The sequence below is a fragment of the Scyliorhinus torazame genome, chromosome 10 (assembly GCF_047496885.1).
Source record: "Scyliorhinus torazame isolate Kashiwa2021f chromosome 10, sScyTor2.1, whole genome shotgun sequence".
NCBI classification, from domain to species: domain Eukaryota; kingdom Metazoa; phylum Chordata; class Chondrichthyes; order Carcharhiniformes; family Scyliorhinidae; genus Scyliorhinus; species Scyliorhinus torazame.
The window spans coordinates 29,290,700-29,302,380 of NC_092716.1; the positions used below are offsets into that span (position 1 = coordinate 29,290,700).

At 40.9% G+C, this 11,681-nt stretch overlaps 1 protein-coding gene across 1 annotated transcript in view; it reads left to right on the forward strand.

The window, feature by feature from the left end:
* Positions 1–10,772, forward strand: part of hsbp1b (heat shock factor binding protein 1b) — a 32,306-nt gene extending 21,534 nt beyond the window's left edge. The window contains exons 2-4 of the mRNA XM_072517912.1: positions 1,042–1,108; positions 2,784–2,881; positions 9,829–10,772. Of these exons, the coding sequence (XP_072374013.1) occupies positions 1,042–1,108; positions 2,784–2,881; positions 9,829–9,840 (177 nt within the window). The 3' untranslated portion in view covers positions 9,841–10,772. The remainder of the gene's footprint in view (positions 1–1,041; positions 1,109–2,783; positions 2,882–9,828) is intronic.
* The last annotated feature ends 909 nt before the right edge of the window (positions 10,773–11,681 follow it).

Genomic DNA, 11,681 nt, shown 5'->3' on the forward strand with positions numbered 1-11,681 from the left:
ATCTCCCTATCGTAACACTTATCTACTCATTCAAAGCTTTTAATCATAAATACCTCAATTAGATCATGACGTAATCGTTCATACAAAAAGGTATACATGCCTAAACTCTGCAACCTTTCCTCACAATTTCATCTTTTTAGCCCCAATGCCATTATAGTGATTCTACATTGAACCCCAAGCAAGGCCGATATATGTTTGAATTTATTAGGCCCAGGACTGAATATAATAGTCTAAATGGGATCTCTTCAAAGTTAATATGACAAACATAATTTTCATCCCATTGTATTCTAGCCCCGTTGAGATTATGGCAAATATTACATTACTCTTTAAAAGATTTCTTTATCTTTCCACCAGTGTATTACTTTTCCTAATTCCACTGAAAATGTAGTGCTTCAGTTTTTCTGCATTGAACTGCACCTGCCACCTATTTGCCCATTCTGCTAGTCAATCTATGTCTCCTGGCTGGCTTTCACAATCCTTTTACCCTTACCATTTGCTCTACCCATATGGAAGTAAAGGAAATATTGCCACATGTTGCATCTTTGGCATATACTTCTGTGTTTTTGAAAATTGACTGAAAATAAATTCTCCACACTTTAGATCTATTCACACTTTAGATTTATTATCTGTTATTTGTTCAAAAGATTTATATACATCTGTTCAGCATGACTTACTTTTAAAAATTAATGCTGGCAGGCCTTGTTTAATTCCTACACCAATCGTGGTTCAGTGACTGTTGCCTCTCAGCCTGGCATTTGTGGATTTTGGGTGCAGTACAAGACTTTGCTCATACTCAAAGCTAATATTTCAATGCAGTATTGAGGGATATTGCAGTGTCTTGAGGTCTGCAGATCAGAATTATTCTCTAAATATGTTTGTTTATGCTTGAGATATTTAATGATGAGTTAATACTTTGAATTAATGTGTAAAATGCAATATTACATATATCTCTAGCATTGACTGATGCACAAGGTCTTATTAAAGAATTAAAAATTTTTAAAGCTTAAAACTGGTAAAGCATAGTTAATTTATATTTTTCAGGTTACCACACTGCTCCAACAGATGCAGGACAAATTCCAGACAATGTCCGACCAGATCATCGGTAGAAATATCCTTGCTTTCAAAAGAAGTTTCAAGTGTACACACTTGAGTTGAAGTCGGGTGGGAAGAGACTTGAGCCTAAACCAATTGGACTGAATGGGCTGTTTGTGAGCTGTAAATTCAATCTAATTTTGTAATGCACGTAGATTTTGAGTGAGTTTCAATAGACCTGTACTAGAATTTTATGTAAATTCCGTGAAAAAGCTAATGCCCAGCATAGGTGATAATTTTAGTCCTAGAAAATCTTATAAATCAGTTAGGTTAAGGATTGCCTCTGAAGCTAAGACCTTAGTGAACGGTAACCATGCAGCTCAATGCTCTTGCATTACTTGCCTATGTTGACTTTTTTTTCTAACATTAGAGGAGGTCTGCAGTTCCCTGATTTGGAAGGGACATTGCAGCTAAAACAGTCACATGATTGTACTGATAATGAAAATCCCACTTTTAATTGGACTAACTGTGGCTATGTGGCATTGATAGTAACTTGTTTGTTTAACAATGTTTTCCATCAAATGCAAAATTAGAAGATAAGTCACTTTGAAACAGTACAGTAGGATTTAACTTCACTGACTGCTGCATGTGATTATTGAGTTGTAAAGATTGACCAACCATTGCTAAAATCACAACCTGGTTGTATTAAATATGCATGGTTGAATATGATTTTTGTGATTAGTTGAATCGGCTGTGATAATCTTTCCCATCTACAGCAGCATACCGTGAATAGGAATGGGGTACTGCTGATCTATTTGTATTTTTAATTGAAGCTCACAGAGCCCCATCTGTCCACCAGACGTGAAGAAAGTTTGGATAAAGGTACTTTGCTATCCACTGAGTAAAGATCCTATTGTTGAAGGATCAAACGGTGGCGCAGTGGTTAGCATTGCTGTCTCACGGCGCCGAGGTCCCAGGTTCGATCCTGGCTCTGGGTCACTGTCCGTATGGAGTTTACACATTCTCCCTGTGTTTGTGTGGGTTTCACCCCCACAACCCAAAGGATCTGCAGGGTGGGTGGATTGACCACGCTAAATTGACCCTTTATTGGAAAAAATGAATTAGGTAGTCTAAATTTATTTTTAAAAAGTGCCAAATTCTTTTTCTCCGATTTAGGGGCAATTTAGCGTGGCCAATTCACCACGCAGACACGGGACGAATGTGTAAATTGCACACGGACAGTGACCCGGGGCCGGGATCGAACCCGGGTCCTCGGCGCATAACATATTGTTGAATGTTGCCATACGTCTGATAATGGGCTGGACTCACTGGCAGCTTAGACATCTAGAATCAGCCTTTTAAATAGGAGCATCATGTTGATGAATGTACAGAAATCAGCTTGTATAATTCGATTCTGTGGTGGTATCAAAATTATTTTTGTGACACCAGAAGTTTTTTTCAGTTGAACAATATCTGACAGTCTTAGATACAGTGATCAGTTCGGAATTATCAATTAATGAAAACAGTCATTATACTTAAAGTTTTTGTTTTTATTTCTAATGAGGTGAGTTACTTGCCACAGGATTCCTAGCTCCCGACCTGTTCTTGTACTCACAGTATTTATATGGCTAGCCCAGTTTAGTTTCTGGTGACCCCCAGGATTTAGATGGTGATTACTTTTAGTGATTACTTTTAATGAACACATTTTACCAAAGAAAGTTAAAGAAAGATGTTTCTTTGACATCTTTCACTTGATGAGATGAGTGCTCGCATTGATGACCTAGAGAAAAACATCGCTGACCTCATGACACAAGCAGGAGTTGAAGAAATAGAAGGAGGAGAAAACAAGGTAAATGTTAAACATTTATAAAACACCCTTTCCTCCCTCGTCTCCTCCACTTCTCTTATCTGATAAACTAGCCTTCGTTCAAGTTTGAAATCCTTTGATTTAATGAGCGAATATCAATTTTATAATTATTTGATTTTCAATAGTTAATATAAATACAGAGGAGAGACATAAGGGGACTGTAGATGGGTGCATTCTTAAATCAAAATAATCAGATTTGGTCAACATATTTAGTATCCTGGGTGCCAGGGCCCTAATGTCAGATGCCCTCTGCTACACCAAAGAAATTATAAAAGGTTTTTTTTAATGGCTTTTATGTTTTTTTAATAAAAGTCTATAAAGGAAGTACAAAACCAGAAATTCAACACCATTATAACCTGAATTTATCAAGATGAAATAGCTGGAAATGTCTGCTTCTCCCAGTGGCTGAGTAAATTTGATCAGTGTGTAGCTGAGCTGTATGGGTTAGAAAATCTCAGGTTGAACAACTTGTCTGAGGAGGGTGCCTTATCACAGTTGAGGTGGGGAAAATATAAAATTACCTCTGATTACTATTTCATGACTTTTGCTGAAAGTGGCCTAAGGGGCAGCAGTGATGCTGTTGAAATTGAATAACCAGGTAACACTCACTGTTTAAGTTCTCTCGCAAAGTCCAAGGTGACAGGAAATGTTAATTGACCAGTGTAATATAGTATTCCAACAAGATATTGAATTTCTGAGAAAGGGAGGTATGGGACAACGTTGATTCAGAGTTAAATATGCCTACATTTAAAATAAGTAATACTGGTTTACGTTCATTATTGACCCATTTTCATTTTTGTAGAGCAGATCTAGTTGATTTACATGCCCAATGGCAGGCACATTTAAACTGATGACTAGAAGGCAGGGCCTAATATAATGCAAGGATGAGATTTTTTCTTGGCTAATTGGCATATGTTCGTGACATACTATTTCCGTCTAAATTCATTGTTTAGAAATTGTTCTGTCCCAAATTTCATGGAAATGGAGTAAGTAGAGCATTATAGTCGTACAATTTCCCTATCATCTGCAATATTTGAATTTTCTTCAGCTTTTGTATCTCACGGGTGGTATTTGAGAACAAATATGGAGTGGAATCCCGCCTGTGGAGTTTGTATATGTTTGGAATGGTCGTATGATGAATCGTGTTCGCAATCAAATAAATACCTTACGTATGCGTTTCTCAAAAATATTTCCAATATCCAAAATGGGTTCAAGTCCATATTAATGGGCAGGATTTGCACTAATAGACTGAGGACAATTATTGGAGGATTAAAAATATTACTTCAGTGTGGTAGAGTAGTTGAGGGTGAAGACTTTTTAAGTACATTATGATATTGCACCATTTGTACACCATACAGAAGATTTGTCACTCCATCTTTAAAATGGGTCACTTGGAACAAGCATTTTTCCCCCACTGCTTCGTTTAAAGTGTGCTCCTTCAATGCTCCTCATTTTGTTGTTGCGCATCGTTATTGGCAGCTAAAAGCTGGAAACAGATATAGTATAATCAGACTAAACAAAAGGAAGCAGCATTTGAAAATATTTCATTTCTATTAATATCTTCAGGAAGAAAAACCTGTTTGATGGGAGACTGTGATATAATCTGCATTTTTTCTGTAAAATTCAATTCGATTTCACTTCATTGTCTGTCTGGAAATTCATTTTGAATATGTTGTTCATTTGTTAAAAACATGTAAATTAATAATAACAAAACATAGAACATAGAACATAGAAAATACAGCACAGAACAGGCCCTTCGGCCCACGATGTTGTGCCGAACCTTTGTCCTAGATTAATCATAGATTATCATTGAATCTACAGTGCAGAAGGAGGCCATTCGGCCCCCTGAGTCTGCACCAGCTCTTGGAAAGGGCACCCTACCCAAACTCAACACCTCCACCCAACACCAAGGGCAATTTGGACATTAAGGGCAATTTATCATTGGCCAATTCACCTAACCCGCACATCTTTGGACTGTGGGAGGAAACCGGAGCACCCGGAGGAAACCCACGCAGACACGGGGAGGACGTGCAGACTCCGCACAGACAATGACCCAAGCCGAAATCGAACCTGGGACCATGGATCTGTGAAGCAATTGTGCTATCCACAATGCTACCGTGCTGCCCTTAAGAACAAATAAATCTACACTATATCATTTTCCCGTAATCCATGTACCTATCCAACAGCTGCTTGAAGGTCACTAATGTTTCCGACTCAACTACTTCCACAGGCAGTGCATTCCATGCCCCCACTACTCTCTGGGTAAAGAACCTACCTCTGATATCCCTCCTATATCTTCCACCTTTCACCTTAAATTTATGTCCCCTTGTAATGGTGTGTTCCACCTGGGGAAAAAGTCTCTGACTGTCTACTCTATCTATTCCCCTGATCATCTTATAAACCTCTATCAAGTCGCCCCTCATCCTTCTCCGCTCTAATGAGAAAAGGCCTAGCACCCTCAACCTTTCCTCGTAAGACCTACTCTCCATTCCAGGCAACATCCTGGTAAATCTTCTTTGCACCTTTTCCAGAGCTTCCACATCCTTCCTAAAATGAGGCGATCAGAACTGTACACAGTACTCCAAATGTGGCCTTACCAAAGTTTTGTACAGCTGCATCATCACCTCACGGCTCTTAAATTCAATCCCTCTGTTAATGAACGTGAGCACACCATAGGCCTTCTTCACAGCTCTATCCACTTGAGTGGCAACTTTCAAAGATGTATGAACATAGACCCCAAGGTCTCTCTGCTCCTCCACAATGCCAAGAACTCTACCGTTAACCCTGTATTCCGCATTCATATTTGTCCTTCCAAAATGGACAACCTCACACTTTTCAGGGTTAAACTCCATCTGCCACTTCTCAGCCCAGCTCTGCATCCTATCTATGTCTCTTTGCAGCCGACAACAGCCCTCCTTACTATCCACAACTCCACCAATCTTCGTATCGTCTGCAAATTTACTGACCCACCCTTCAACTCCCTCATCCAAGTCATTAATGAAAATCACAAGCAGCAGAGGACCCAGAACTGATCCCTGCGGTACACCACTGGTAACTGGGATCCAGGCTGAATATTTGCCATCCACCGCCACTCTCTGACTTCTATCGGTTAGCCAGTTCGTTATCCAACTGGCCAAATTTCCCACTATCCCATGCCTCCTTACTTTGTGCAGAAGCCTACCATGGGGAACTTTATCAAATGCCTTACTAAAATCCATGTACACTACATCCACTGCTTTACCTTCATCCACATGCTTGGTCACCTCCTCAAAGAATTCAATAAGATTTGTAAGGCAAGACCTACCCCTCACAAATCCGTGCTGACTATCCCTAATCAAGCAGTGTCTTTCCAGATGCTCAGAAATCCTATCCTTCAGTACCCTTTCCATTACTTTGCCTACCACCGAAGTAAGACTAACTGGCCTGTAATTCCCAGGGTTATCCCTAGTTCCTTTTTTGAACAGGGGCACGACATTCGCCACTCTCCAATCCCCTGGTACCACCCCTGTTGACAGTGAGGACGAAAAGATCATTGCCAACGGCTCTGCAATTTCATCTCTTGCTTCCCATAGAATCCTTGGATATATCCCGTCAGGCCCGGGGGACTTGTCTATCCTCAAGTTTTTCAAAATGCCCAACACATCTTCCTTCCTAACAAGTATTTCCTCGAGCTTACCAATCTGTTTCACACTGTCCTCTCCAACAATATCGCCCCTCTCATTTGTAAATACAGAAGAAAAGTACTCATTCAAGACCTCGCCTATCTCTTCAGACTCAATACACAATCTCCCGCTACTGTCCTTGATCGGACCTACCCTCGCTCTAGTCATTCTCATGTTTCTCACATATGTGTAAAAGGCCTTGGGGTTTTCCTTGATCCTACCCGCCAAAGATTGTTCATGCCCTCTCTTAGCTCTCCTAATCCCTTTCTTCAGTTCCCTCCTGGCTATCTTGTATCCCTCCAATGCCCTGTCTGAACCTTGTTTCCTCAGCCTTGTATAAGTCACCTTTTTCCTCTTAACAAGACATTCAACCTCTCTTGTCAACCATGGTTCCCTCACTCGACCATCTCTTCCCTGCCTGACAGGGACATACATACCAAGGACACGTAGCACCTGTTCCTTGAACAAGTTCCACATTTCACTTGTGTCCTTCCCTGCCAGCCTATGTTCCCAACTTATGCACTTCAATTCTTGTCTGACAACATCGTATTTACCCTTCCCCCAATTGTAAACCTTGCCCTGTTGCACGTACCTATCCCTCTCCATTACTAAAGTGAAAGTCACAGAATTGTGGTCACTATCTCCAAAATGCTCCCCCACTAACAAATCTATCACTTGCCCTGGTTCATTACCCAGTACTAAATCCAATATTGCCCCTCCTCTGGTTGGACAATCTACATACTGTGTTAGAAAAGCTTCCTGGACACACTGCACAAACACCACCCCATCCAAACTATTTGATCTAAAGAGTTTCCACTCAATATTTGGGAAGTTAAAGTCGCCCATGACTACTACCCTATGACTTCTGCACCTTTCCAAAATCTGTTTCCCAATCTGTTCCTCCACATCTCTGCTACTATTGGGGGGCCTATAGAAAACTCCTATTTCTGACTTCAACCCATACTACCTCAATAGGGTGATACTCCTCGAACTGCCTTTCTGCAGCTGTTATACTATCTCTAATTAATACTACCACCCCCCCACCTCTTTTACCACCCTCCCTAATCTTATTGAAACATCTATAACCAGGGACCTCCAACAACCATTTCTGCCCCTCTTCTATCCAAGTTTCCGTGATGGCCACCACATCGTAGTCCCAAGTACCGATCCATGCCTTAAGTTCACCCACCTTATTCCTGATGCTTCTTGCGTTGAATTATACACACTTCAACCCATCTCCGTGCCTGCAAATACTCTCCTTTGTCAGTGTTCCCTTCCCCACTGCCTCATTACATGCTTTGGCGTCCTGAATATCGGCTACCTTAGTTGCTGGACTACAAATCCGGTTCCCATTCCCCTGCCAAATTAGTTTAAACCCTCCCGAAGAGTACTAGCAAACCTCCCTCCCAGGATATTGGTGCCCCTCTGGTTCAGATGCAACCCGTCCTGCTTGTACAGGTCCCACCTTCCCCAGAATGCGCTCCAATTATCCAAATACCTGAAGCCCTCCCTCCTACACCATTCCTGCAGCCACGTGTTCAACTGCACTCTCTCCCTATTCCTAGCCTCGCTATCACGTGGCACCGGCAACAAACCAGAGATGACAACTCTGTCTGTCCTGGCTTTCAACTTCCAGCCTAACTCCCTAAACTTGTTTATTACCTCCACACCCCTTTTCCTACCTATGTCGTTGGTACCAATGTGCACCACGACTTCTGGCTGCTCACCCTCCCCCTTAAGGATCCTGAAGACACGATCCGAGACATCCCTGGCCCTGGCACCCGGGAGGCAACATACCTTCCGGGAGTCTCGCTCGCGACCACAGAATCTCCTATCTATTCCCCTAACCATTGAATCTCCTACAACTATTGCTTTTCTATTCTCCCCCCTTCCCTTCTGAGCCCCAGAGCCAGACTCAGTGCCAGAGACCTGGCCGCTAGGGCCTTCCCCCGGTAGGTCATCCCCCCCCAACAGCATCCAAAACGGTATACTTGTTTTGAAGGGGAACGGCCACGAGGGATCCCTGCACTGTCTGCCTGTTTGTTTTTTTCCCCCTGACTGTAACCCAGCTATTCTTGTCCTGTACCTTGGGTGTGGTTACCTCCCTGTAACTCTTCTCAATCACCCCCTCTGCCTCCCGGATGATCCGAAGTTCATCCAGCTTCAGCTCCAGTTCCCTAACACGGTCTTTGAGGAGCTGAAGTTGGGTGCACTTCCCGCAGGTATAGTCAGTGGGGATACCGGTGGTATCCCTCACCACCCACATCCTACAGGAGGAGCATGTAACTGGCCTAGCCTCCATCCCCTCTTACCTTACAGAATATATCTGCTGTGTGGACTAACTAGATCTCCGCCCTCCGACTCTGCTCCCAGTCAGCTACACTTCCTGTAAACTCCTGGCTCTCTTCGCACTCTTTGCGGAAATGTCGGAAACAAAATGAAAGGAGCACCTTACTCCCTCCTCACCTAACTCCCTCGGTCACCAAACTCTCACTATCGCACTCAAAAAGCACCAAATTCAGCACTCCCTCGGTCACCAAACTCTCACTATCGCACTCAAAAAGCACCAAATTCAGCACTCCCTCGGTCACCAAACTCTCACTATCGCACTCAAAAAGCACCAAATTCAGCACTCAGTGCAAAACTGAATGCAAAATGACCCAACACAAAGGTCTAACTTTAATTGCAATATATTAAAATTATTACAATGCATTGAAATAATCAGAAATGAGTCCCACCCTAGAGTACGTATCCTCATCTATTTATCAAACTTCTGTTAAAAGTTCTTCAGAGAGTACATTTTGTCAAGATAGATCTCCTCACTCCCCTTACTGCCTAGCTCAATGATCGAGTCTGCTTTCCTGTGCTAACAGGCCAGGAAAAAGTTGAAGAAAGGATAGCACTTTCAGTTACAGCCACGTAAAATATTTTTATGATTGTGGGACCTACTGGAAAGGATTTTAATTATTCAGGCAGTTTAATTGTTTATGTCCCTTGGCTACACATCTGTCCATTGTTTCTACAATTCAACGTAATACAAAGATACTTGTAGTTAATAACAATTTTAATGCCCACATCATAAAACTTCACAACCCCCAAAGCAGCAGGAGAAATTCTGGAATCCTATTAATAAGTGAAAAGTGACATTTGATTAAATGTAGAATAGAGACCCTTACTTACTATGCTAGCAAGCAGTTTGAACTTGGGTGACTGCGCCATTGTCCCTGTGTTCTTTTCCAGTTGTAATATTTGTTTTTCCTTCCACAGGCTCCCAAGTAACTTGAAGAGGATGGTGGGAGACTTTTCCTTTACACCTATTCAGCTAATTTACTTAATTCAAGAGTTTGTGCTGTGCTAAAATGCATTTTTTTATATTGAAAATAATGGGTGTATTAACAGCTGTATTTTAATTGTCTTTTGTAAGAAAATGTATTGCTTAAAATTTAATACACATTAGGGAATTGTAAAATTGTTAAAAAACTGGGTACCAGGTGTTAACATTTTTTCTAAGTAGAAGACAATTTTGATGTAGCTAATTAAACTCCATTCTCTGACAACTGAGATTTTTAAAAATATTTTTCATTAAATTATTCACACAACACTGTTTTGAATTAAGTTGATTTAAGATCCAATTTAAACTATATTTGTGCCATTGTTGCTATGTTTTTGTCACTTGATATTTTCAGTAAAAGACCACGGAGGCCCAATTTTCTTACTTTTGATACTGTGCAGAAGCCAGCCCAGTGTTGTCTTACAGAAAATACCATAATTGTAGGGCAACTCCTGTTGCTAAGCACTCAACGTAGCTGTTATTAACCTGGTGATGCCGAGGCGGATTGCTCAGAATGGTAACGTAATTTGCCAGTGGTAATTGTAAGTTTACTATCAATGTTGGCTTTATTGTCTAATGAATATTTCTCAAGCGAGATTGCTCTAAAATGTGAGTGCCTGTGCTTAAATTATCAATGGACAGCATATATGCTTCAATGTAATTAAAATACTAAGAGTTAGCAATTATAACCAATTTATAGGTAGTGACATTTTATTAGTAACAGGATATCCTAAATGGTGAAGGGGTAAAACTTTCACCATTTGTCAAATGCTACTTGTGCAATTGGTACACATGTATGAATCATTTAAAAAAAAAAAAGGATTTCATAGCATACAATTGTTTTTTTTGTAATGCATTAAAAAAACTATCTGCAATAGAAGTTCTGGCATAATTTACCTAGTGGCACCGATCACGATTAATCTGGATTTTTAAAAAATGGTCTAAACTGTTTAATTGGAGCAGATGCGTTGATCCGATGAGTGTGCGTAGTCCTGCCTGCTTGTGCCTGGCACTGTACAATGTGTTTGACTTTCTCTTGACATTCTCTATCATAGCCCCAGCCAGTGTTTAAACAGAATGCTTGGAGATTGTAATAAAATGTATAAATTTAGTCCAAGGGTCAGCCAAATCTAAAGGTGATAGACATTCTGGTGTTGATTTATATGTTATTTTGGGGTACTCTGCTGCAGGTAGTAATCTTGAAGTTATTTGTTGTTTGCATTGTTCTTGACAGCAATCCCCAATAGCCATAAGCAATAAATCTCCCAGTACTGAAGTTTAGAAACACTTGTGCAGCATTTCCAGGCTTTTATTTAAAACTCAAAACTTTTTTTTCCTTTCTAACTTTTATGTATTCTTCATGCAGTTTCTAACAAGCAAGTGTCTAGGTCTGTTTTACTTCAAACTGAACACATATTCTGTACTTTGGGTTACCTTGACATTTAAAAAAATGTTTCGAGAGTTAAGGTGGTCATTGTTGATTTCTGTTCTTGAGTAATGAAAATGGGGCAGCTTGGTTGCACAGTGATTAGCACTGCTGCCTCACAGCGCCAAAGAACCGGGTTTGATTCTGGCCTTTGGTGACGGTCTGTGTGAGTTTGCACATTCTCCCTGCGTCTGCGTGGGTTTTCTCCAGTTGCACCCATTTCCGCCCCGATTATGATCCCAGATCAGATCCCAACAGTGGCTAGGATACTGGACCAAAACTCATTTTGTAAGACTGCAGAAAGAATGATTCACTCCAGGAGTGATTGCGTGAAGAAATAGGGCTTGGTTATTTTTAAAACAA